Source organism: Hipposideros armiger, unplaced genomic scaffold (genome assembly GCF_001890085.2).
Source record: "Hipposideros armiger isolate ML-2016 unplaced genomic scaffold, ASM189008v1 scaffold_28, whole genome shotgun sequence".
Classification (NCBI taxonomy): domain Eukaryota; kingdom Metazoa; phylum Chordata; class Mammalia; order Chiroptera; family Hipposideridae; genus Hipposideros; species Hipposideros armiger.
The window spans coordinates 4,568,812-4,596,691 of record NW_017731378.1 but is presented as its reverse complement, the minus strand read 5'-3'; the positions used below and the strand labels follow the sequence as shown (position 1 = coordinate 4,596,691).

The 27,880-nt window shown below is 41.3% G+C and overlaps 2 protein-coding genes across 7 annotated transcripts in view; both read right to left on the bottom strand.

The window, feature by feature from the left end:
• The window catches only part of CNNM2 (cyclin and CBS domain divalent metal cation transport mediator 2), a 156,318-nt gene extending 145,972 nt beyond the window's left edge, over window positions 1–10,346 (bottom strand). For 3 of the 6 annotated variants that reach the window (XR_002123247.1, XR_002123248.1, XR_002123249.1), the window contains exon 1: window positions 4,019–10,343. Coding sequence is in view for 2 of the 6 variants with exons in the window: in XM_019636409.1 (XP_019491954.1) it covers window positions 4,019–5,639 (1,621 nt within the window). In the remaining 4 variants the exon portion in view is untranslated. Of the gene's footprint in view, window positions 1–4,018 lie in introns of all 6 variants that reach the window. The other 3 variants (XR_002123250.1, XM_019636409.1, XM_019636411.1) reach the window with 3 other exon arrangements.
• Window positions 10,347–16,374: 6,028 nt separating this feature from the next.
• The window catches only part of AS3MT (arsenite methyltransferase), a 13,403-nt gene continuing 1,897 nt past the window's right edge, over window positions 16,375–27,880 (bottom strand). Inside the window, 4 exon segments of the mRNA XM_019636284.1 lie at window positions 16,375–17,326; window positions 23,108–23,223; window positions 24,763–24,884; window positions 26,988–27,086. Coding sequence (XP_019491829.1) covers window positions 17,219–17,326; window positions 23,108–23,223; window positions 24,763–24,884; window positions 26,988–27,086 — 445 coding nt within the window. The 3' untranslated portion in view covers window positions 16,375–17,218.

Here is a 27,880-nt window from a genome sequence, read left to right as displayed (position 1 = left end):
GAGAGAATTGTATACCGAACGTTTTCAGTGAAAACTATACATTGCATTCTTCCCTTAAAGAACAACATGATCTGGTGATTCTACCTGTTCCTAGTTTTAAAATAAAAGGCTAGAAAACAGCCTGGCTAAGTCCCTAGTGCTACAAAACAGCATGCTCTGCAATACTGGAATGCAATTGTTACAAAACTAAAAGTAAACAACACAATACAAAAGAACAATAACTGGTTACTAATTCTTCAAATTCAACCCCAGTGTAGACAACTAAGTGGCTAAGAGTCCCAGATCTTTTGTTAAGGTTTTATCAGGGAAATGAAAGTCTCTAGAATGCTTTCTGCACACAAAGGTAGCAACCTTTAATTTAGCTTTTCCTTGTTACACTATTTTGCTATAGACCGTCTTTCTAAAATTCTCATAATCTCCTAGTGGGATTTACTTTTATTCTCTTATTTAGATTTATAAGTAACTACAAAACTAGCAAAGAAAAACAGAGAGCCTGATTGCATGGAGTGCAAAGGTGCAGAGCTGCAAAGGATGCTCATTAGCAACCAATTATCATACAGGTGGCTACAAAAAAAAAAGTAAAATCAAGTTTAAAACACTAAACTGAGTTTGAGTCACCCTTGCAACACAAACAGATAAGACACTAAGAGTAAAACATTACTACATACTTTAGCTATTAGGAAAACAGTGTAGAGTAGTCCACTAAAGTAGCACACACTAGTACACTACATAATGTTAGTATAAAATACTTTCAAAATGAATCTTGATGCTTGATGTGAAAATACTGGAAATAGAATTCTTTAGATTTAGGATCACAGAGGCCAAAAAGTGATCTGTTTTAACGGCAAAAGTAGGAACACCAACTGTTATGTACAATATCATAGAAGCACTGGGTTTAAAAGCCAGATATATGTTTAAATACATTTCTGGGTCTGTTGCCCAACAAGCTCTGAGGCAATGTTTTGACCAAACTTCACATTCAATTATGATAGAAATGTAAAAGTAGGACCCAGGGGGTCAGCATAATAGAGTGGTCAAGAGAGTAAGGTTGGCTGTCACACAGACCTGAGTTAAAACCCCATATCAACAAATTACTGTGTGACCTAAAACAAATCATTTCACCTAACTCTGGGTTTCCTTGTTTGTAAAATGGAGATAATGTTTCACTCAGCTATTCATGAAATGTAAACAAGGTGATTCATGTAAAGCATTTAGCCCTGTACCTGGCAGAGTAAATAAGCAAACAATAACAATAAGCTAACTGTAAAATTAGCCTGATTACTACCTTCCCACCTCAAGTAAAGCTAAGAGTTTCCTGATAGCCAGGCAAAAGTTCTAATTATTAGAAAGACATTCACACATACTTACCTAAAGATAGTTTTTCATTTCTTTCCACGTTACAGAAATTTTTCCCCTCCTTAGTAAATAATAAGCTCAGACTAATAATGTATGACTATATATAGGAAAGTCTTCAATGCAGACATTCTTAATTAGGAAGGGTAATTTTCAATGAGATCCGGATTAACAATCTAACCAGTTTTGGGGAGTTATAGTTGGTATTGTTAGGAGAAAGAAAGAAAAAGCCTGCAAACCAACCCACACACCATTATTCAATAAAGAAAATACAAAGTTGACTGTTCACATTATTTCATAATAATGTTAGAAAATGAAGAAGAATAAAATCAGGTGAAATATTTTAACTCATACAGAAGAAAGAACTAACACAGTTGTTAGTAAGGTTAAAGTGACCAAACTCATCAAAAAAAGGATCAAGAAAGGGAAAGTGGAAAGTCAATTATTTCCATAGTTTAATTAAGAAAAACCCACGAACTCTACCATTTTAAGGTCATGGCTAAAACTGCAACTGTCTTTGCCCCTCTTCCAAATGTGCCGCTGGCTTGAATGTACTTTTAACTTTTACTATATATCCTTAACCAAATACATCATTCGGGTGAAGGATAAAAATAAAATCTTGTGCATTATTATTTTTCTAGGATTCATGGGATAATATTCATAATTCAATCATCTAAGGGATACACTTAAAAAATACTGTGAGAGGTCATTTTGGGGGGAAAAACATTCCTCATGAAAATAAATCAGTCATAGGACAACTGTTCAAGGGCAACCAAAAACAAATTTCAAAATAATGCAAATTTTGAAATTTTGAGTTAAGAGCAGGATTAATGAGTTGTGAGGTGCAGAAGAACCAAATTCCCAAAGCAAAAAGCTACATAAGTGAATTAAAGGCTTCAGCAGGGAATACACACTAGTGTTATCAATCCATCAGTAGACGTGCAAAAATTCTGAATAAAAAAATAGAATTATCTGTATCAATATTGGGAAATTTAGCAACAGAAAGATAATAAAGTATTTCAGAGGCATTTTCAAGCATTTCAAGATATCTTTCTGTATCACAATATGACTGCAAAATGAAAGAAGAGACTAGTTAGATGCTCCAATTAACAACTTAACAGTGAAAGAATAATGACACTGCCAAAAGAAGCTCTGTCACCTAGAGATAATGGACATTTTCTTTTTACTGTTTAAGAACCCAGAAGAATCTCCTTCTGCTTTTAAATGCAAATTACCAATCTCAGAAGCACACTCTGCTCTATTCCTTTATCTGAAAATTACTGCAATGTGATCCTCTTCCAGAGAGGACCCCATTCAGGCAAGAAAATAGAATTAGGACAACCACACTATGAGTATGTTCAGATCATCACATCCAGTGAGCCTGTCACCCTTATACATGGCCTTTTTCAGTGGAGAAACCACTATGGGTGATCAAAATTCTATTTGAAGAAGGGAAATTTAGGTTTCGGAACTATCAGGTCATCGAAGGTCACATGGGCATATTAATATGTGCACAAGCACCACAGCAATTAGAAAACTCAGCATACCTTGGTTTTCAAATAACAACACTAGCTATTTATTGGAAACTTTTTTTAAAGACGCAGAATTTCAGTAATAATAGTATGAGTTGCTATTTACCTGAACATTACACGGTAAAACAAACAAAAAAATATCACAATGCAAGAAAGGTAAGCACCCCAGACTCTGCACTTCTCTTCCCTGTTAAAACTCCCTGGAACAGGGAGCACGGACTTGGAGACACACTGCAATTTAATGTACCAGGTGATCAAGGTTAAAAAGAACAGTTGTTTACCAGAAAGACTCAAGGAATAAGTAAACCATAGTAGGGGGATTCATCCCACTGTTAAAGGTTCAAGCTTTGTGCCAAAACCGCACTTGGTTTGGGAAATTTTATTTGTTGTCAGGTAAATATAAACAAATAGTGAAGAAAGCTAGACAAGATATAGCCTCATAAAAGGTTAACTTACCTCTAATTCTTTCCAAGTTGTATATTAATACAGAAATTTCGTGTTTAAAAAACCCTCTTCTCTAGCTAAGGCAAGTCACATTCAAATGAGTGAGCTTTTTTGGTAATACTTGGCTTATCCCATCCCCTATCATCAAAGGCAGACCTCAATTTTCCCCACAGGTCACCAGACAACCAGGAACAGAAGCTATTGAAAATGCACTTCCAATCTCTGAAACGCCAATCTCTGAATATTTAAGGAGGAGGAAAAGGATTGTGTTGGGTGTAGACAAGCTATTAAAATGTTTTCCCAAAGCCTGCGATTAGTACATGTCAACCAAAAGGTATAGCCTGGCATTACCCACCCCTCCTTTAATTTACCCACTCAGAACCACTCAAGACCAGAAGGCCAGGGAGAGTATCCTGCACAGAAAATAGGAAGCCTGCTTTCTGGATATGGAAAAACGCAAGCGATGGGCAGGCAGTCCTGCGCTTTTTAAAGAACCTAGAAGCGCTTACTAGTCCAACTCATCCCCAAACCCACACCACCCTTTCAACTTTGCAATTCAAACAGAGGAGAAATTCCGGTCAACTCGCCTTGGGGGATGAGGGGGTTGGTCTGAGGGTCGAGGACTCAAGTAGGGAGGAGGATGGAGAAAGAGAAAGAGCAAGCCAATGAAAGATACCAAAATTTCCCACCTTTCTTAAATTCTTCCAGCATAGCGTCCAACTTGGTGTCATTGAAAACAAAGTGCAAGGGGTGGTTATAAAATTTAGTGATGGTTTTCAGGGGAGTACAGTCATCTGGATCCACGAAGGCCAAGTCTTTGACAAAGAGGAGGTCCACGATGTTGGAGCGCTCCCCCTCGAATACTGGAATGCGCGTGTAGCCGCTCTCCATGATCTCCGACATGGTGTTGAAGTCCAGAATGGCTTCGCCGGTGATCATGAAGCAGTCGCGGAGGGGAGTCATCACGTCCTCCACGGTCTTGGTGCGGAGCTCCAGCGCCCCTTGGATGATGTTCAGCTCCTCCTTAACGAGGTCGTTGTAGGGGTCTGTGACTCGGAGCATCTCCAGCAGTTTTTCGCGGTTATATACTGTGCCTATCTCCTGGCCCAGGACGCAGTCCAGAAGCTTGCTGACTGGGTACGAAGCAGGGAATGTCATCATCATGAAAAACTTGGTGAGGAAGATGGTGTTGGCCCCTACAGCCAGGCCGTGGCGGGAGCAGATGGCCTGGGGCACGATCTCCCCGAAGATGACGATGCCGATGGTGGAGACCACCACCGCCACGAGGCCTGAACCGGCGATGTCGTCGAGCAGGATGGTGAGCGTGGTGTTGACCAGCACGTTGCCCAGCAGCAGCGAGCACAGCAGGTAGTTGCCTTGCCTGCGCACGGGCTCAATGCGCTTGGCGTAATTCTTCTCCTTCTCCGTGCCGCAGTTCTGCACGATACGCAGCTCCATCGGGTCCAGGGCCATGAGCCCCAGGTTGAGGCCGCTGAACATGCCCGACAGGCACAGGAGCAGCGAAATGAAGATCACCTGCAGCCAGAAGGGCAGCAAGAACTTCTTCTCCTCGCCCACGATCATCTTGGTGTCCTCGCCATCGTGGTAAATCCAGGTGGTCTCGGCCCACGGGGGCGGCGGGAGCCCGGCCACTCCGGAGCCACCCTTGCCCCCGACAGCGCCACCCGCGGACCCCGGGCCGCCGGCACCCAAGGCTGGCGTGGACAGCGATGTGCACAGGTAATAGGACTTGCTCTTCTCCATCTTGCGCAGCGGTTTGATCTCGATCTCAATGATGCCCGATGTACGGCGGTTGAGAATGATATGGGGCAAGATGATGATATCTGATGTGCGGATGCCGCAGCGCTGGGGGCCGCTGTCCGGCTCCGGCGGCGCGGGGCCCCCCAGCCCGCGCTCGCTGGGGCTGTGGCGCCGCCGCTCGTGCTCGGTGAAGGCGATGCGGGACCACGTCTCGTTGTTGATGTTCTGCCCGTACACCCGCAGCTTGACCCGAGTCCGCTCGCTCACCCGCAGCGCCCCCCCTTCCATGAACGACACGTCGTTCGTGTCCTCTAGCCGCAACCCGATGATCACCGTCTCCTCGTTCTCGCCCGCCGCTACGCAGCCTCCCGCGCCACAGCAGCAGCTCAGCAGTAGCAGCGGCAGCAGCCGCTCCGCCGCCGCCTGCAGGACCCCCCGGCTGCGGGCGCTGAGGCTGCGGCGCGCCGCCATCTTCCAAGTGGGCAGTGCGGCGGCTGCCTGCCCGCCCGCCATCTTTACTTCGGGTTCACAAGCGCCACAGCCAATCATAGGGTGGCTGCTCCAGCTGCGGCTTCATCCTTCTCACCCGGCGGCGCGAGTGCAGGCACCGGCCCCTGGGAGAGATTGCAACGGAGCGTCCGCACCGAGTACTCAACAGTCCACCTCCCTGACTGACACTAACTCGGCCTGATCCAGCTAAGGAACCTGGAGGCTCGCGGGAGGAGGGAGAGGGAGGAGAAAGCTCCAGCCGCTCCTGCGAGAGGCAGGCCGACCAGCCAATCATGAGCGTGAGCCCGCCCTCCCAGCCAGGGGGCTGGAATGGGGGCGTGGTTATGAGCGGCGCCGCAGACCAATGGCAAGGTGAGTGGGTGGGGAGATGAGGGCCACGGTCCTCCTCAGCACGCCAAGTTTCCAACTGAAAGGCGCGTGACTCTTGTGTATGTGCGAGGGAAGGAGGAGTGGCCAGCTGGGACCCGAGAGCCAGTCACAGATGAGAGCTGTACGAAAGGGGGCGGGGCCTTCTGTACGGCTGCCAATAAAAAGGGGCCTTTGGAGAAGCCACGGCTCCTAGACGAGCCTCGGTAGTAGATCTTGGCGCCTTAGTTGGTAGGGTTGGACTTACGTCCTGCGGCGCCAAGCAGCCGGTTCTCGCTGCATCGCGTTGCGGTCTCACCAAGTGCTCAATGCCGGTGCAGAGAAGGCTGCGCCTTCCTGCCCCAGCAGCCCGAGAAGCCGACTAGGAACAGCTTAAGATGCACATTAGCGTAAAAAGAAGCCCGGGCACCGACAGTGCCCCACTCCTCTACTCTTGCGCGCCGCTCCGCCCGAGATAAGTGGTAGCTGGTTGGCCCCAACACCGCACGGACCCGCTCTCCTGGAGCCTCGCGCGTCTCCGCACTCTGCCCCTCGCGGTCTCCTAGCGCCACCTGCCGGCGGTATGGGCGCCCTGCAACGATTTCCCAGTCCACAGCAAACCCCAAAGGGTTTGCGGGAGGTGGGGAGGTTAGAGTTAAGCAGTTTCCCCATCTTCCAAGACATAAGAATCCCTTATATTCTTGCTGAAAGTACATATTCCATGGACTCCATTCCATGCTTACTGAAAGGGTAGGACCCAAGAATCTGTATTTCTAACAGGCACCCAGGCAAGTTTGGAAAATGGAAGGGAGCAGATATCTTAAACAGACCCATAAAGTCTCATACTTTATCACACTCACCAAACCCTGCTAGGTTACTCTGTTTGTTGCTCAGGAGAAAAAAATCTTGAAGACTTAGCTTCCCAGGACTTCCAAACCCACTGCGTCTGGAGGAGAGGCGGTAACAGAGTTAACAGCCAAATTGGTCTTCTTACAACTTAATAACAGCCAAAAAAATAATTGCTTCCTTTTTTGTATTCTGCAAGCACATTTTCTGATCAATATCTGGTCACGATGATTGCAGGGGCTTCCTAACTGGTCTCTCCTCTTTTACACCTGCCCTTTTGCCTCCTCCACCCAGCAGCCAGATTGGTCTTGTTAAATGAGATTCTGTCACTCCCTTATCTGAAATGCTTCTCTGGACTTCCCATGTCATCACAGTAAAAGCCACAGTACCTACATTATCCGACAAGACGCTAAAGGCCCTGCCTGGTGCCTCCTTTTACTTCTTTGACCTCATCACCTGCTGCTCCAGTCAGTTTCTCCAGTTTCTCCTAGCTGTTTCTCATTCTCTCCACGACTGTATTCCTGGGAACTTGTGCACTTGCTGTTGTTTCCTGTGCCTGGGACTTTCTTCCCCCTGGATGTCAGCATAGCCCCTTAGTTCACCCCCTTCAAGACTGCTCAAAGACTTCCTTTTTAAAAAATTTGTAAACAAACATCCCCTGTTCTCCATCTCTGCTTTGTTTTCCTTAATTTATTTCTTGTCTGTCTCCTTCCACTAGAACTTGAGCTTCCTAAGAGCAAGGATTTTGTCTGTTTTGTTCACTGCTGTATCAGGAGGGCCTAAAACAATGGTATATGTTCAAAACAGTATTTGTAGAATGTTAAAGGAATGAAGAATTTTTTATTCTGATTATTTCAAGTAATGTCCCCAATTTTAACTTCCAGCACTTCAGTTTCTGGTGATGTTTCCTCCACCCCCAATTTTCATACTGCTGCATTTGAAAAATAAGTTCAGATGGAAAAAAAAACATATTCACAGACTTGGCATGCATTTATAAAAATAGCATTATTGAAGTATAGAAGATTTTTTGAAGTTGAGGTTTTTAGGGATATCTGACAAAGGTTAAGGATAAATATGGTCCTTCTAAGTCAGCTGATTGAAAATGAAACTGTTTTAACTTCATAAAAAGTGTGAGTACAAGTGTGTTTAAGGGAGCTAAGAGGGAAGATGATTAAAAGCTCTCAAATGCTGAATGTACATTTTTGGAATAAGAGTGCGGAGAAGGGGGTGGGGAGAGCTTGCCAAACCTACAGACATTTCCTGTGCATTTCAAAGAATGCCAGAATAGTCAGGAAAGTGTGGCATTTAGCAATTTAGAAGCAAGTTAGAAATTCAGGACTTCATAGCAAAAATGTTAGAAATGACATTTTACAATGTAAAATAAACCACACTCAAATTCACACAGGGGATTACTGAGTGATGTTTATACTAGGAGGGGGGTCATAGTCTTCAGGTACACCCAAAACACAAAGTGATCTAGATAAGTAATTTTTCCTTAGCAAGAGGAATCTTCCTTCAAGTTTGGAGGATTTTTAGTTCAAGGAGTTACCTACCCTCTCTCTAGTGAGTAAGCCAGCTGGTGCAGGCTTATCATGACATCCAGGAGGCTTCCCAGTCTGTCCACCAGGCAGAATCGAGGACAAAGACAACACTTGCTTCTAGGGATCACTTTTTAAATCAGGAAGAAAAAGAATACAACAAAAACCCAAACTCTGATGTATTTCACCCCAAAAAAGGGCTACAGAAGGCCCAAGATTGCTAAATAATTCCTGCAGATGTCTAATCCTAGATAGGTTCTGACTTGACCTTAAGTAAATCATTTAGGTAAAGCCAGAACCTCCTAACCAACACCTTCTGTATTTCTCCCTTGACGGAATCCTTCACTGGATACTAAATGGGGAGAGTGACCATTCAATTCTCTTTGCAGGGATAAGCTCCCACGTGTGCAGGCTCAGAAATTTGTAAGGTACCGCATCCGGACCTAAAAGCCTTTCAGAGTTTAATTTTAAATATTGCAAGTAAAACACTAAATGGCTCTCAATGTGTTTTGTTTCTCAACATAAAGCTCTAATTTTATAAAGAAACTCTTCCTTCCCCCTTTCCCCCCCAAGAAAATCGCCTAGTTGTAGAAAAATATTCAAAGTTATTGCTTCAACAGTGACATTTTAATTGTATCAAAGCACCAGGTCCTCTGAGGAAAGGCAGGAACTGGGCAAATGCTGGAGTGACCCAAACTTTTCCTAGAGTCCAACCTGTTCCCCCTGAAGCAACATTGTCTTCTCGTTTCAATACATAGAACTCTTTTAGGTCAAATGAGAACTTTTCATAACAGTGGGCAAAAAGCAAAGTAAAATAAAATCGGCAATTCCATTTACCTTCTCTAGAGGACTTTTCTGGCTTTTGGTTTCGGGCTTTCCTATTTCCCTCCTTTTCTAAATATTTGCTGGACATAGTCACTGGGATAGGAAGAGAAAGAAAAACGTGGCTTTTTGACAGAGTTACAAGGAAAGCTTCCTCCTTTGAGAAGGGGCCAATCTCGTCAAGAATGAGTCTGGAGTCTCAGGTGGGTATGAGGGAGTCACTCTGCCAATGGCGGGTTGCCCCTTGCCACTCCCTCCTGATTTCCCTGGGCACAGGACAGCACCTCACTCCCTCACTGCCCTTCTCCCAGGGAGCCTGCCCCACCTGCACCCCCCCCCACTGGGAAGCCCCAAGAGGTCTCCCTACTCTGACTCTTCTGTTGTCACTCACTTCCTTCCTCCACTGACCCCTTGACCTTCTGGGCTACCCAGAGAAAAACTGCTACAAGTCTGCTATGTGCCCTGCTCTAGAACTGCTGTCCCGACTGCCAGGCTCTGCAACTGCGGGATTTTCTAGAATCTTTTAGAATGGGCTTTCTGACTGTGGTTATGTCCCCTTCCAGCTTCCAGCTCAGCCTTGGACAAAGAGGTAAGAAAGGTTCTAAACTCGCTTATCCTTATCATTATGATTAAAACACTCAACCCAGGTAGTGATTTTAGGAAAACTTTTCACTTACCTAGTTTTTACAGTTGACCCATGTGATGATTGCCCATTCAAAACCCTAAATTCCAAAACCACATTTGGGGAGTTGAGGAAGAGATGGGAGGTAAGGAAAACTCCAACAGGAGGATGGTAACTAGGAATGGGATCGCAGAGGAAAGAACAGATGCTGAATGTCCAATTCGGAGCCCTCCCAGAAGACCCAGACCTGCATGGACCTGATACCAGAGCTTTCATTTATGATTAGGACTCTAGTCATAAAATGTCAGTTTCCCCATACCAGCTGAGTTTGTTCCCATGGCCTTTTTCCACATCCTCTGAAGCTGGAGCAAAAATTCTACTCCAATAATAAGTCAAACTCCCCATGTATAGACAAACAATATGTCAGACCTCAGTGGAAAAAATTCTATTTTTAGTTCCTCTGAGATACCTATTTGTTTTCTTTTAAACATTACTAAACTGAAGATTTAACTTATTTCTCCCCATTTATTAATACCACATCAGAACCCTCTGCTTCCTCTTTAAATTTGAAATAAAGTTTGTATTTTATTCCTCACCCCATTTCCTTTTTTCTTTTTTATTCATTCAGTCATTCATTCACTTAACTAATAGTGTATCTAAATTTCAAGCAAAGTACTAGGCATTGTGGAGCTGTAATATTGAATCAGAGACTACCCCACAAACTTATAGTAAGGAGGTTAGGAAATGTACTAAATAACTACACAATATAGGATAGAACATCAAATGTCTTAAAAAGAAGTACAAATAAAGTGGGGGAATTAAAAAAAGCTTCGTGGTCTTTGAATTGGTCCTTGACAAATAGATTTTAGATATGCAGATGTTAAGAGCTATTCTAAGAAAAGTGTCTTACTTAGTCTGCTCAGGTTGCCATAAAATATCATGGACTGAGTGGGTTAAACAACAAAAATTTATTCTCTCACAGTTCTGGAGGCTAGAAGTCCAGATCAAGGTCCTACAGGTTTGTTTCTGTTGAGAGCTCTCTTCTTAGCTTGCAGGCAGCCCCTTTGTCCTCACATGGCCTTTCCTCTGAGAGCGTGCATGGAGAGAAACATTTGAGCTCTCTGTTTTCTTTTCTTGTAAAGACACTAATCCTATTGGATCAGGGCCCCCTTCTCATCACCTCCTCTTTAACCTTAATTACTTCCTTAGAGGTTTCCTCTCCAAATACAGGCACACTGGGGGGTTAGGGCTTCAATATATGAATTTGGGGAAGGGGAAGGAAGACACAAATTTTCAGTCCATGACAAAGGGACTGACAGAAAAGAAAGGGGAAAAGGCATTCTAATGGAGTGAGAAGTGTGAGGGGAAGTTGGAAAAGGAGCAGTATTTTTGGAACACCATGTTTTTGAATTTGGTTATATATTCCTTGAAGAGCAACAATAAGAAAAATGTTGGAAAGTTGGCTGGGGTTGGTTTGTGGTAGGTTGAATGCCAAGTTTAGGAGTATAGATTTCATTCTATATAGAGGCACTGGGGAGCTATAAAAAGTTCCAAGCAGAAGAGCTGTATAATAGGAAGATTAACTGACAGGAACCAGTGCAGTGCTGCTGGGGCCCTGCCATTTGGGAATTTAGGGAACTTCTGCCACTCCACGTAGAAAAACACCTTCGTGGTTTACGAAGCACTGTCTTATGTATTATCTTGGGCTGATCTTCACATTTAGGACTAAGGGACACACCATATCTCCAGCCATGTGTAGGACAAAGAAACAGATAACTATCTCATGCCACAGGAGCCCCAGAAAACGAAGAGGGGATACCACACCCTCTGTCCAGGAAATCACACATGAATGACAGCTATTACCCCTGTGGTCTGCACAGTAAGAGTGGATCTTAGAGCAAACATAAGTTCATCCTGTGACCTAGAAACCTGAACGTAGGTCAGACTACCTGATATATTTTTTCAAACTTGAAAAAGATTTTTGAGATATAATATACATGAAAGTGCATAAAACATAAATGTATAATAGCTCATCATATAATTTATCATCCAAAACAGAATCCATCTGAGAGAAAAAAAAAGGTACTATTAATAATTAACCTAGTTTAAGGCTTAAACTGGGACAGTTGCAGGCAAAAATTATGTTCCCTTTATAATAATTTATAACAGTAAAGGAACGCCCCCCCCCCGCCAGTCCAGCAAACCCCTCCATATCCTTTTGGATCACACACCTCTCCTCCACCCTAGATGTAACCACTATTCTTACTGTTACAGTAATCATTTCCCTTTTTATTTCTATATTTTTAAATTTAGGAACTTCCAGAAAGAAGAGAAGGGACAAACCCTGTAATAAAGTGGTACAGAGTCAGAAGACCTAGTTCTAGCCTCAGTTCTAACACTTAGTTCTAACACTTAGATTGTAAGTACTCTCATCATGCAAGTCATTTAAATACTCTCAGCCTTGGTTTTCTCTTCTGTAAAGTTAGAAAAATCAGCACTGTGAGGGAGGTGTAAGGGAGTTATTTTCAGTAACAGAAACACCTCGGGACCTTTGGCTTGGTTTATATCCACAATGAATCCTCATTACCATGAGAAACCACCATTTTTACAGGGTTCCAACAGCTTCATGGGCTCCTGTTACATTATTTAGAAGCAAAAATAAAAATACCTCCTTCATAACACTTCCCCAGTTAGATCCAATTGAAAGGAATAATAAGGGTAATAAGAAAAAGAAAATAAGGACAGTTAATAAAAGATTAACCACTAAGCCGAGAAGCCACACAGGTCCTGCCCTTGCTGTGCAAACCTTTCCTATTAGCAAGTTGACATTTTGAGGATTTGCTTTCTAGAGGATGCTCATTTCATATTCACAGAGAAAGTTGGGTGATGGAAGCTTGTGAACTCTGGGAACAGAGAAGAAACTGTCCAGGCCACCTCACCTGACACAATTAGGCTCTGAGTTATATGTCAAATTACCATAAGCAGCTCCACACTCTGGCTCCCTCCTGTGAGCATCCCCGCAAAGCTCCACGTGCCCTTCTTGGCTTCTGCTTGTAATGAATTAAATATATAAGTCAGAGATTAAGCCATCGACCTGCCATCATTTGAACTATAATGGAATTTTTAAAAAAAGAATAGTCACTTGTAATTTTGATGAAACTCAGCTAATTCTAGTCCTAAAACAGGGCCACAAAGGCAGAAGGTCAGTAAAGCTGACTGGGTAGAGATGGTGGAGAACCTTCTAAAGGACACGTCCTGCCTGAAGGGGAAGCCAGTACTTACTCTTGCCATGGCCATGTGGCAGAAATGCAGGGTCAATGATGCCAGCATTTCCAATTTTTCAAGGGAAGCCAGAAATTCATATGTTCTGTAAAACCTTCTGGTTTATAAATGTGGCAACTAATTCCAACAATTTTTAAAACTCTGTGACCAATCCAGAATCTAGAGCCATAAATCTATTCCTAAGCCTGGAAGGGAAGTTAGAGTACAGCGAGTTCAACACCCATTTTACAGGTGAGGAAAGTGAACTAATTCTAACGTAGACAAATGATCTTCCTATGGGCAAGTAACTAGTTCCACAGCGGAGCAGGTCTAGAAAGAAGACCTGCTTTCTGGGTCCTGCATGACTTTTCTTTTCATGAGTGAGAAGAAGGTTAATGGCTTTAGGACTAGTTTTAAAAGTTAGTAGACCCAAGTCTGGCTTACAGTGTACTCAGAACATTATCGACTTACCATTCTTTTTTATTCTCTCTGGCTTCTGGACAATGTATGTGAGGCATTGTGCTATTACCTGAGGCAATGGAATTGCATTAGGGTAGACTTTTTTGTTCCAAATTGATTGCCTCCTCACCTGGAGCATGTCATTGCCACAAGACTCTACCACATGACAGGAGGGGTTGGCATGTTCCCGTTGGGGAAGGGGATGGTCGTCAGTCCAAGACAAGCAAGGCTCACTCAGCAGGAGAAGACTAAGTACAAAACTTACGTTCACGTTCACAGAACACTCCCATTAACCTCAGTGGGAGTTGTGCTTACAGGAACTGCAGGATCAGCAGTTGAATAGAGGCTGGAATGAAGCAGTAAAGCTCAAGTCAGAGGTTATTATTAGGACTGTAGAATTCCAGCTTCATATTTGCAAAAGACTTTGTCCTTATCATCTAGTAAGATCTCTCTCAACAGACACTTAGGGCAGGGTCTACAAAAGAACCCTTGTTTAGACCCAAATTGTTGTGTGTGGTTGAAGAAACTTGGCAAATCACAGAAGTGAGGACAGGTGCCAACAAAGTTTAGAAAACATGCTTAGCTATTTTTGTCCCATTGGCCCCACAGGGTTCATAATATTCCATTGTTAGCGGTCCATGACTAGGACAGTGCCCAGTACCCTTAAATAGGTATGTAATTAATATTTAGTGAGAAAATGAAATAATGGGTGGATAGGTTCCCAATCCTTGCCAGAGTAATTTAGTCGACCTACCAACCGAGTAAGGCAAAATTAGTGACCACCTTGGCTGCTTCCTTGGAGCCATCCAAGGAAAGGCCAAGAATCAATTAGATGAACAGGTTCTCCTGGCACAGAGCCATGCCCTTTTTAGTTATGCATGGCTGGAGGTGCTCCAGGTTGGATTGGGGGTCCTGTTCAGGCTACTGCAGAGCATCTCCCAGTAGGTAAGCTGAAAAGCCTCTCTGCAGGCTTCCATGATTTTTAAATACCCTCTCCCCCCCACCCTGTGATAATGAATGACTAAAAATACAGTATTTGATACAATAATCAATAAAGAGAAAATCAGCTGCTTAAACTCCTTAAGTCCAATCAACATCTTTTGAAAAAAGGCTAGGGAAGAATTAGGCCCCGTTTCTGTGGCTCCGCTGTTAGTAAATGTTAAAATGTATAAAATATTGCAAAAGGTTAAGAATTGTATAATCTAGGTTCTGGGTGAATGAGTAGTTGCTGTAATTCTTTAAAACTTTTCTGTATATTTGAAAGCTGTCATAATAAAATGTTGAAGGGAACTCACCTACTGTCCAAAGAGCTACAGGCAGCTTCCTAACCCATGTTCTGGCAGCAAAAGGAGGCTTGGTCTTTAGCTGGTCCTGGCATCACATGCTGGTGGCAATCATTCAGATCTAAACTAACAATAATCTAAACCATGAGGACATCACACAAAAGAGAAAACCAAGGCACAGAGATGTTAAATGATTTTCTCAAGGCCAAAATGCTAAGTGGCAGAACTGACAGGGAAAAATACTGTAGTTTTGCAATGGGTTTTCGCTCTTATCATTCCATACTGCCTCTCACTCTTGAAGAAGTATCCTCTCTTATCAGGGTTGTACATTCCTAGTTGTATATTTCACCAATTTCGAATATTTAAATAATTATTTATGGCATTTTTCAAGGCAAAACACATCTACTTTAATTTTATATTGTCTAATACATATCTTTTCTAGATTCTAAGTCAAATACAATTCTTAAAATCTATATTTTTATTTGAAAATCATGTATAAAATGTTAGTTTTAGGAAAAGAACAATGTAAATCTCTATATTTCAGCCCAATTTTACCCCTCAACATCTTTTGGGGGGACCTGAGAGTTCAGAATGACAAGTGAAAGGCTAATAATAGTTCTTCCCCTAAATTTAGAAGAGCCTATAAGCCAAATAACCAGAACACCCTTTCTTTTCATCATTTCCCTTCTAGTAGGACTACCTTGTGCTCATGGACAGTGAAGTATGCTTATCCCAGCTGTACTATTCTAACTAATGATGTCGCTAAATTAGGTTATGACTGGGTAAATATTGAACTCTAAAACCAAGAAAGCACTATTTAGAATCAAGGTCAGATAGACAAATAGGGCTTAAAAGGTACCACACTGTCCTTCCCCTGGTCTGTAGTAGTAAGTCAGGGTCTCTAGCTGAACCCACTTCGTAATCTGAGAATTTCTCCATTTTTAACAGCTGTATTAAAAAAGGAGTTTGTCCCTGCAAAATCCATTGCCATGTTTTCCAAGGCCTAAAAATTCTCATCCCTCTTATGAAAAATCTCTTGGACCACGCTAGCGCCCCCTTGTGTTTATACACTAAGCTCAGAGCAACCAGTCGAAATTTTCTTATTAAAACTCTTCATTGGGCCGGCCGGGTGGCGCGTTGGTTAAGAGCTGGCTTGGGATGCCAGAGGGTCCTGGTTCGGATCCCACATATGAGGGCCGGTGACACTGCCCTCTACAGCTAAGATGCTGAACAACAGCTCAGCCTGGAGCTGGGGTGCCTGGAGCTGGGCTGCCGTGAGTCACCGGCGATGGTGTAAGCTGCAGCCACTGCTGCAGTGGGTTGCCATGGGCTACCGTGTTTAGCCAGCAGCCAGCGTGAGTGGCCTAGCGGCCGTCCAGAAGCTGGTGACTGATCTGCCTCACCTGGGAAGAACGCAATGATGGTGCCAACTTGGGCCAGTGAAGCAACGTCCTCCACAACTAGACTGAAGAACAAAAGGACAGCAACTTGTCTGTTTCCCTTCTCCCAATTCCCCAATAAAAATCTTTAAAAATAAAAAAATAAAAATGAACTATCAGCTCCTGATGATGACAAGGATCATCTTTCTATGTCCTCTGACAAAGTCTTCAAGTACAACTGGGCTTCAATTTATTTAATCATTCTTGAAACTTTCCTTGATGTTCTTAATTTCTAATGATGTAATCAGCCTTGAAATATTCCTCAATTTTCTTTAACTGTGGAAACCAGAACTAAATCTAATACTTTCTTGGGGTGCCTTGTAAAGGAAAAAGAAAACCCACCAATATCCTAGCTCTTCATTTAAAAATTATCAAACTCTTTTCCTGATCTAGTTAGGATTTACTATAGATAGTCATTACATTGTCATATATTAGAGTTAAAAAAATTTATTGAGGTCAAAAAAATTTATTATTCATTTGTTTTCTTCTTTCTGGATTTCTTTTAAGTGTTTGATTTAACAGACCAGTTAAGGGCACGCCTACCAAATTTGATTTGGCAATCTTTTGTCATGATTAGCACAATTTCAGTAGGAGCTTTGTTTAATGAGCAAACATGCTGAAAAGCCTAAAAGGTGCTATGCAGGTCAGAAGGAAGATGTTTTTCCTGAAACTCTGCCAACTGTTATTTCTGAAGCTTTTCTTGCCCATTGGTCAAGCCTTAAGACGGCTTCTCAGTTCCATTTCTGACCACTAAGTGGCACCAAAATTTTGAATAAGTTCAGATAGAGAAACAGTGCTTTGCTCATCTTTAGGTGATATGCTATGAACCCTTCATTAATATCATCTAAAAACAATTCATTTCTTTTTATCAATTATCTAGAATATGGTGCCTTTTTGCTATTTATTCTTTCTTATGGTCTGTGCTATGGAGAAGAGCAGGTTAAAAGGCATATATAACTTATTTCTTAGCCTCCTGCCCAATGTCTTCAGGTCAGCTGTAGTTTTAGCAGCTTTTCTTTGTGCCACAGCAGCCTCTAGCAACATCAGGGGAACATCTGGACTTCATATTGTCAGACTCTTCCACAAGCTTGAATGGGTCCGTGATTAGATCCTGTCAAAAAGCAAACCAAAATGAAAGGACAAGTTACAGGTGTTTTGATGAACCCAAACACTAATATTTCAGTTTGATTTAGGTTGATTTACATAGAAGGGAGATAAATTTTTACAGTTCCTTGGGGTCCTGGGAGTAGCATTAGTCACTCAGTTATAAAGGTAGCCATCTTCTTCTGAAGATTTTAATCAAGTTATTACCATTTCCAAGGTAAACCTCTTTTAAAGCTTCTTAAAGGCAGTCCCTATGGGGCCAGGAGGGTTGATTTTGCTGTTTTGTTTTGTGGGATTCCCATTTGTATGTGCTTTTTAGCCTTTTGAGATGCTGAAATGCTGGAATTCCTTCCCTTTCCTTACTCTAATCTCAGGAAACATGTAAGCAAGACAGGAAGGTAAATCAGGGCCATCATTAGCAATTGCTGATGTTAAGATGTTGAGATTGCCAGCAATGGTCAGCAAGATCTCAGGGCAGAGTAAGTGGAGTTTTTGAAAGACAAGACAGCAGTTTTCTTTTTCCTCCTTTCATCTCCAAACAGGATGCCTCCCACAGCAGTGCCAGTGGGGCCAATGAAAAACCAGGCACAGAGGTAGGAAATCAAGAGCAAGAGTAAATAATGGCAATGGGTTCATTAAAAACATATTTACACCCCAAACAGCCACGGCAATCTTGAGAAATAAGAACAAAGTGGGAGGTATCATGCTACCCGACATCAAATCATACTACAAGGCTATAGTAATCAAAACAGTATTGTACTGGCATAAAGACAGACACATAGACCAATGGAACAGAATAGAGAACCCAGAAATAAACCCATCCATATATGGTCAAGAAAAAAAAAACATATTTACACTCTTACTATTTATTGTTGGTCACTGCAAACAGAAGGATTTACAAGACGGGCAGAGACCCAACATTCACGAATGACAGTTTTATGGCCCACTCCCTTTACTGAACTAACTTACTGATGGCTGGCCTCTGTCTGCCTGGATCTGGGCTCCCTAATAGGCTGACTAACAGCCAAAAGGGTGAGGGCTGGCTATGCTGGTTGCTGCTTCCAGGCCTTCACATCCATTGTATTTCCCCCCTCTCGATACATTGGAATTCCTGGTCGGAAGAGTTAGCCTCTCCTCTTTTTCACCCAGGAAAATGATTTTCCATACTCTTCTTCCCACTCCATGTCCTTCCTACCAATAGGAAACAGTGATATTAAATCACTTCCAAATGCATGCTCCCAGCCCTAAAAAAGATTTCAAGACTTGAAGGAAATAAAAAGTGAGACATCTTAATAAGCGGTCCATTCCAGCACCAACATCCTGTGAGTCTATGCAAAATATAAATATGGAGAGGTAGTAGAGCATATTGGGCAAGAATGTCATCTCTAGAATCAGACATTGGGAAGTTCAAATTCACTAGTAAATCAATCTCTCTGAGCCTCTCAGTTTCTTCATCTGTAAAGTGATGATAATAAGAGTCATTGTGAGGGCTAAATGACATGGTGCCTTAAACATATTAACTGTTCAATAAAGGCTAGGTTCTCTGTATTATTACTACTGTTGTTCATGTATTACTACCACTGCTATTGACTGAAGCAAGACAATACATAGCACGAATCCAACTTGTGTCATTTCAGTTGCTGCAGTGTTATAATAATGTAGCTCTTGTAATGGCAAAATACACTTTGCATATCAGGATTTAAAAAGAAGAAGGAGGAGAACAGAGAAGAAAGAAAAAGAAAAAGAAGGACTCTCAAAAACAGTCATCATGGAGTCAGTCCTCAAAAGAGGCCACACCTTTCATTCCTCTCTGTTGCAGCAACCGATGGGAAGATGTAAGTAAGTATAAGCTAGTCACTGCACGCTGCCTGCCCGTCCGGTACTCAAGGGTTTATCATAAAGGTCTGCCATAAAAAAAGATATGAGTGTCCTCCCCTAAAGGCACAGTGTTATATTTCTAGGACACACCAGCTGTTCATTCTTTAAATCTTCCTTCAGTGTCAATTATTTCCATTTCAAAAACTTGGAACTGCTTTAAAGACATAGGCACATCTGCGGGCTGAAAGAAATAAGGCAGAATAGAAAGGAGACTGTTGGGATAAACCAGTTCAAATACGTAGAATGTTACTATCTGTATCTGAGGTCAAGCCCCTTCTGCACATGCCCCATGTGCACACTAGGACAGCTATGCTGGAAGGAAATGGCCTCCTGCAGAAGCAAACTCATTTACCTACATCTCTTACAGCCAGAGTATACTAGAATATTGTGGCTGGAGGAAGGACCCCCTTTACTTGTAACTGAAATCTCCTGACAGCTTGTAGGGCCTGTTTTCAGGAAACCAGGTTACAGGAGAATTAAAACGATGAAAACATTTCAGAATAAACATTGATTTCAATCAGGAAGGTTTTTTTTAAAAATAATCAATGTACCCCCACGCATTTAAAGATACCCATAACATATTTGTGAAATATTTGATGGACTTAAATGTCAGAAGTCAGATTTCTCTGCTTTCCAAAAAAATCATTGTCTTAGAAAAACAGAAGAGTAACAACAGCAGAGTGCTCAAGAATTGAATCAAGCAAAGAAAGTAAATCAGCTCTAGAGGCGATTTCTATGCTTAGAATAGGCTTTATTCATGCTGGTAATCGTGACCACACAAGAACAGATTAGGCTTTTTGCTCTGGGATTCTTGTCTCTTGTGTTCGATTAAACCTTCTCAACCACAAATTTATCATTTTTTAGAGTGATCGCTAACTAAGCTTTACTTTTAAAGACTGCTTATGAGGTAACAAAAGGAAAAAAAGACACGAATTACTTGGGTATCAATGTATGCTCAATGTACCCAAAATTACTACAAAATACAAGCAACAGAAAGCAAACATTCATGGAGAGAGATTACACAACTTCTGAGGCCAGGAGAAATTATACATGGGAGAATGATAAAAGAATCCTGTGAAGATGGTCAGAACTCAAATACCTAAAACAGAGCCCCAAGAAACCAAGAATCTTATTAAGTAAAATTCATACTTATAACCACTTCTATCTCTGAAGTATGTATTACGTGCCAGGCATTGGACTACCATTTTACATTTTTCACCTCATTTGACCCTCACAACCTGTGAGGGAAATGTGATCATTACCTCCCCATTCTACATGAGGAAGCTAAGGATTTAAAGAGACAAGGTTACCTACCCAAGATGGTACGTAAGGGGCAGAGCCAAGATCTGGACCTAGCCTTTCCAACTCTAAGGCCAGTGTACTTAATCCCCACACTATGCCACCATCCCGATGCAGCAACCTCAGCATCTTATTTCCCTGGGCTTCCAACATTCAGTGCCTTGAGGTGCATCACCATCGTGACTTTGGTGAATGTTAGCCAAAAGGGACTTGACATCCATCACTAAGCCTTTCTAAATAATAAAATATTACAAATTAACAAGTGGACTAATAAAATAATTATGATAGCATGAACAGGGGAAAATATAAAAACACCTAAGAGAAAGGCAAAGATGGAGGCTAATATCTGTCATCTGTCTTCTACCTATCTGATATATCTAATATTTATCTATCTGTCTTCTTCATTGGGTAGTTATAAGAGATGACATGAGATCAATTGTGATAAAATGCTTTACAAAATCCCATACCAATACCTCAATTACTAGAATAACTCTAAATATGAATCAGAAATATTTTAGAAAATAACTTTAGAATATAGTGGAATATTGGCTCAAATGATGTTTATTTAATAAATGAAATAGGAAAATTTGAGCAGTTAATATTTGGAAAAATAGTCACACTCTTACCTCAACATTTATGCTAAAGTAAATTCCAGATGGATTAAAAATTTAAACATGACAGGGAGGCCAGATGGCTCAGTTGGTTAGAGCGCATGCTCTGAACAACAAGGATGCCGGTTCAACTCCCACAAGGGATGATGGACTGCACCTCCCACCCCCACCCCACAACTAGATTGAAAGTGGAGACTGGACTTAGAGCTGAGCTGCACCCTCCACAACTAAGACTGAAGGACAACAACTTGACTTGGAGCTGATGGGTCTGGAAAAAACACAATGCTCTCCTTTCCCGATTCCCCAACACTGTTCCCTTCCCCAATTCTCCAATAAAATCTTTTTTTTTTAAATGTTTTTTTGAAAGCCACCAGACCAGAGCAATGGGTTCAAAAGCTCTTCCCTCTCTGATTCTGTGAATCTATTGGAGCAGGCGGTACATCACAGGGCAATGTATCGTAAAAAGCATTAATGGTTTCAATGCACCAGGAAGCATTTAAGAAATCTGAAGATTTGAATAAAAAATTTGAATAAAAAACAATCAGAGGACAGAAACAGTCAGTCTTTCTACCTTTGGGAAAAATAACTCAGTATCTCCTGTTTACTGAGTTCCTAGTATATACAAATATTTTGTTCTATTGTTGCTAACCTTTATAAAAATTCTGCAAGGTAGGTAGTATTATCCCTACTTTTAGAGTGGAGCAAACTGCATCTCAAAGAATATTGGTGACTTAATCAAGTTTACCCAAGTAATAAATAACAGAGCCAGAATTTGAACCTAGGTATCTGATTCCAAAGCCTGTACTTGTCCATTTTGAGAAAACAAAACCTACTCTATAAAGAGTAGTAGAAATATTAATGTGTTATCATTAAACACTAAAATTTCCTTAATTTCATGATACAATTAAACAACTGAAATACATTTATGCATTACTCCCATTCTTTTCTATCCTGCTTCTCTATAGTTTCATTAATCTGATGTCTGAATGATGCTTCCCATAAAAAACTTTCTTCGTGGGTCGGCCAAGTGGCTCAGTTGGTTAAGAGCGCGAGCTCTGAGCAACAGGGTCACCAGTTCTGTTCCCACATGGGCCAGTGAGCTGTGCCCAAGCTGAGCTGCTGCTGAGCTGCCAACAGGTGGCAGGATGGCTCAGCTGGTGAGAGCACGTGCTCCTAACAACGAGGTTGCCAGCTGGACTCCTGCATGGGATGGTGGGCTATGCCCACTCAACTAAGATTGAACACAGCACCTTGAGCTGAGCTGCCTTGAGCTGCCAACTTTCTTAGTTGTGATAATGGTATTGTGGTTACATAGGAAAATATTTTATTCTTAGGAGATGCATGCTGAACTATTCAAGGGTAATATGTCCTAGTGTCTGTAACTTAATGGTTCAGCAAACACACACACACACACACACACACACACACACACACACACACACACCAATACCAGAAAAGTGAGAAGCAATACTATGGAGCAAAAGTAAGAATAGATAGAATGCCAGAAGCCATGGAAATTTTTATTACCTTAAATGTGAAATTGGCATCAAGTATTAATTCTTTTTCATGTCCTGTGATTCCTCCATTGTAAATAACTTAGCATCTTTTGGCTAGTTCTGTCTTAAGGAGTTTGAAGATGTGAAATGAAGCAGAACAAAACGACAGTCCCCTAAAAACAGAATTTACTCACAGTTCACCTCCAGCACTCAAGCAGCTACTGGGGTTGCTCAGCAGATGAAGAGCATACATATTATAAACATGATTTTATTCTTTGCATCCCATCAGTTATCTTTCTAGGCATTTCATTTTATTTACTGACTAACTTAAAAGTTTTATTAGGTACCAAATTTGGGGAGGTTGCCATTAAACAGGAGATAGATGGAGATTTCCAGATGACACAGTCTCCCTCGGTGATACTCAGTAAATACTTGCTAATCACCAAATTTGAACCATTTGGGATATAGTCATAATATTCCTTTGTGTTGTTTCTTACCGATCACTCTTTCTAGTTCCTTTTTGTGAATGATGAGATTGGCAGTGACCAAACGTGAAGGGCAGAACGCAATTTCTGAGGTAAGGATGACAAAGTCCTTCCAGTACAAAGCACCACCAGGCACTCACCTAAGAAAACAAAAACCACAGACCAACCAGTACCACTAGGTACTAAGGGAATTACTCTTCTACATAATTGATTAGGATATGGTATTAGTTAAAACATAGGTCCTAGAAATAGAGGACCTGAGTGTCCCCCCCAAAGTCTAGAAAGTCATGATTAAAATTGAGTATGCTAGTTAATGGTCTCTGGGAACCATTCTTCAGGAAAGTCACCAATGTAGTGGTCCCACCCAGCTGCAATCATAATATTCATGTATGGTATTAGGTCTGATTCTGGAAAGTACTATACTATGTAAGCAAAAAGGCATAAAAGATAAATTACAAAATAGCCTTTTAGCTCCAAATTAATCTTACAATGATCTGCTACTAGAATAATAACTATTACTAATGTTCATAAGGCACTTTACAGGTTTTTTTTATTTATTACATCAACAAATTAGAAAAAACCTAAGTGATCGCCAATAGAGAAATGGTCAAATAAAGTATAGTTACAGCTGTACAGTACAGTTGTATAACACAAACATTTAAAGCATATTTAAATTTTTTAGGCTTAGGAAATATGCTAAATAAAGTTAGAATACGTACCAAATTCTGTACCAGGGGTGCCAAAAAAATGTAAACACATGACTTGTATTCATCTTTTATTACTGGTATATATTATTATAATTTTAACACAGTTTTTTCCTTTCTTAAAAAGTGTATACATTTTTTTTGGCACCCTCTGTATATAGCATGTCCCAATTTTATTACACACAGAAAAAAAAACCAACCCTAAAAGGATATATATTAAAATGTTAAAGAGGTTTTATTGCTGAGGGACGGCCGAGTGGCTTAGTTGGTTAAGAGCTCGCTCAAGAGTGTAAGCTCTGAGCAACACAATCACCGGTTCAATTCCCAGCCAGAGCTGAATTGCCGCTGAGCTGCCAAAAGGTGGCAGGATGGCTCAGCTTAAAAAAAAAAAAAAAAAAGGTTATTGCTGGGCTATATGATTAGTAGTAATTTTGTCTTTTACTTTTTGTATTTTCCAACTTTTTAACAATATAGATTTATTATTGTATAATAAAAGAAAGCTAATATAATTTATTTTAAAAGTAAGAACTTTTGATTTCGTAGTCAGACTGACCACACATATGCATTTATCTCCTCAACTTCCAGAGACTCCATTATGACAACAAAAGGAATAAACAACACAATAATGATGAGAAAGAACATAAGGGGATTAAGAGGGCATCAGTTCTGAAACATTTGCCCTCATTTCTACACTGCAGTTTCAACGTATCCTTCACATTCATTATCTCATTTAATTTTCATAAAAGCCTATAGGTAGATGGTAGTATTATCTACATTTTACAATTTCGAAAACAATGACTGGAAGAGATTATTTAAACTGTCCAAGGTCACACCACTTTTGCGTGGCAGAGGAGGAATGGAACCTAATCCCTGTGTTCCCACATCACAAAGTCTCATCCTGGATATTAGCAGAATGAACCTCTGTACACGCACAAATATCTGCCTTAAAATAACAATAAAATAAAAAAACACCTACCCCATAAAATTTTGTGTGTCCTGATTTCTTCTGGCAATTCAAGGCTAGTATAGACGTCACTGAAATATAGCTCCCCGCCACGCAGAAACAGCAGAATTAGTCTAAACAAGGCTAAAGATTACATTTGTCCCAGATAGCAAAGAAAGGAATGAGGTGATAAAATTAATTTTAAAAACCATTGGAAGTGCTTGAGCTGACCCTTTGAGAACAAATAACAGCTGCCTGCCTAGTTACAATCAATAGCCAAGTACCAAGGTTTCTTTTTCCGTGCCCTACTCGACAAGTAATAAAATAGCTTTACAAGAGTATCTCTCTCCTAAATATACTCAGATTACCTAAATTTTGAGCCCATCTGAAGCAAATGCAGCCCTCAGGTTGTTGTATAACTAACAGAAGAAGAAAATAATATTCATAAACTCTTCTCTCTTAAAAATTATAAAACTTTTTGTAATGCTGTTTACTTTTATAATAACATAGTTTTTCAATATTGTCCTTAAAATCTCAGGCATATGAGTGAGCAGGAATTTTAAGATTTATTTAGCTAATTTCAAGAGTACGGAGGTCTAGATTCTACAATAATGTCTCTCTACCTTTTACAAATACATCTTGGTGAAGATAGTGAGCTGATCTACAAAATGGCACACTAATTAAATCATTTGGCACACTAAATCAATGGCACACTAATTAAATCAACTTATTAAATTATTTCCACACACTCATTTTTTTTCCACATAGATATTCATATTTGATCTCTACAATGACCCTGTAAAGCAAAAATCTCAGAATATCTTGTCATGAAGATATACATCTCATGCACATAAAGAATGTGGAGTGCCTTCCTTTTAGAAAGTACTTAAAGTTCCATCTTTAACTCCCCAAAGATCTGGAATCCCGATAGATATGAAGTCAGTAGCCTTGAGACATACTGTCAAGCTAGAAAAGTATATTCATAGCAAGCTTTGGTAGCCGGTCTAAGGTTCCTGCAACTCTGCAGACGCATTCTAGGACCACGCACAGCAGCAAACAGGAGAGACAGCCAGTAAAACAAACATCTTAGCATGCTCAGTGACAATCGTGACTCTCAGACTTACCTTTTGCAACCTGAGAGGAAAAAGAATCCATAGCTGGGGTATTCCTGCCACTCCCCTTTTGTGCCACCCCTTTCAATTTTAGCGGATAAATGAAGAGAATTTGAGCTCTCAGCTCAAGGAGGCAAGAACAGGACAGGTCCCATCTGCTCTCACTGTTGTTCAAAGATCCCTGGTCTCCCTCTTCCCCTCATCTTTAGCACTCCTATATACCTCCTGCAGCACTTGTTGTTTATCAGGCACAAGGTTAATGACACCATTTGGTCTAAAAGAGAACAGCTAGAACATCCAGCAAATCTGCACACTACTCAGAGATCTTCACATCCTTTCAGTCCCTAAAGATGGCTTCCACCATTGTCTCAAAGCTACACCTTTCTTCCTGCCTCCCTCCTCTTCCCCACATTCAACTTTTTCCCAAGATGAGGGAGATAGACAGTGTTTAAAATCTCAATAAATTGTCAGCAAGTTTGAGGGTGCAGAAAAAAATGCCAGTCATGCTTATTTGTCTCTGCCCTGATGTTCTCCATGCAACAAAATGACCTGTGACTAGACGCTTGCTGCCCAAGGCATGTCTTATGCCACAGGTAGACAGGCTAAGTTCCTCAAGGCAGTTTATTAAGGCTGTCACTTGGGCACGATTTGATTAACAGTGCAAAGAAAAAGGAGAAACACAGGATCCTGTAATTTGCTATGAAAATAATATGAACGAGAACAGGTCAGTGTGTATTGTATGCTGGTCTTGCTGGTGTTTTGGGCTCTTTGATTTATAGTTACGTTTAAAATAAGTTCCCTCTTGGGCTAGTGTGTTCTGTGGCCATGAACTACAAGTGGCTCAGACTAGCTCCTTCCCTTTATTAAGTCATGCCAAGTTCAGTTTAACACCCTTAATGAGAGTCAATTCAGCAAAAAGTGGTGATATTTGTATGTTCAGTAGGAAATAGGCTGTATTCATGAGTAAGGATAGAAAACTACATAACAATATCAGCCTTCTTAAATTCTCCTTGAAGAGTCACAAAGGAAACTTTATCTCTAAAAGAATGCCTTTGAGAATTTTTCCTCTTTGTCCTCCAAATCATTGCCTCACCTGACCTTCTGTCACATCTATTTCAGTGACTGTCCCTTCTCACCAACTATTTAAGTGCATAGCAATCTCTGCCATTTTCACTGCCCAGGTCCAAAATCCAGCAGTTTTCCAGATACTCAGGGATGATCAGACCACAGCCATAATACCTGGGAAATAGAAAATACATAGACACATATTTTTCCCTCTGAAGACTAGAAGATGTGGAACCACTAACTCTTATAAATTCTTCCTTCCTGCCTGCCTCCTTTCTGTCCTTCTTTGTGTCATTCAGTCAATTTCAATTTAGGTGTTTAATCACCCCCACTAAACTGGAAGCTTCATGAAGCCTGGGACTCTCTCTGCTTTGTTTACCGTTGCATTGCTGGGCACTGTACCAGGTCCTAAGACAAATAAGCCATCTAAAATGTTAGCTGAGCATCTAAAGCAGGTCCAGGACTGTCCTAGTTGTTGAAGAAAAAATGTAGGACAAGATTTCTGTCCCCTAGGTGTACTTACCTGGGGTGGTAAAACATGAGTACAGAAAACATTTTCCATGATTTAATGACACATTGAGTGGCACAGGCAGTAAGTGCTGTAGTGGTTTAGGGAAGGGGGTGCTCAAGGATTGGAGAAAGCTTCTCAAAGTAGGCAGGACATCAGTGAACTATTGGTTGGGCACGATTGGGAAGGTAGAAAGGAGAAAGAAGGCATTCGAGATTGATAACTGCATGCTGGGCTGGCAGAAGTCATCTTGAGGAAAGGAAAAGGTCTGGCTAGAGCAGTAGACTGTATCATAGGGAACCAATGTAGGATAGGAAGGGAAGGTCAAAGTACTGGACAGTTTTTTTTTGTTTGTTTGTTTTTTAAGATTTTTATTGGGGAATTGGGGGGATGGGAACAGTGCTGGGGAATTGGGGAAAGGGGAACAGACAAATTGCTGTCGTTTTGTTCTTCAATCTAG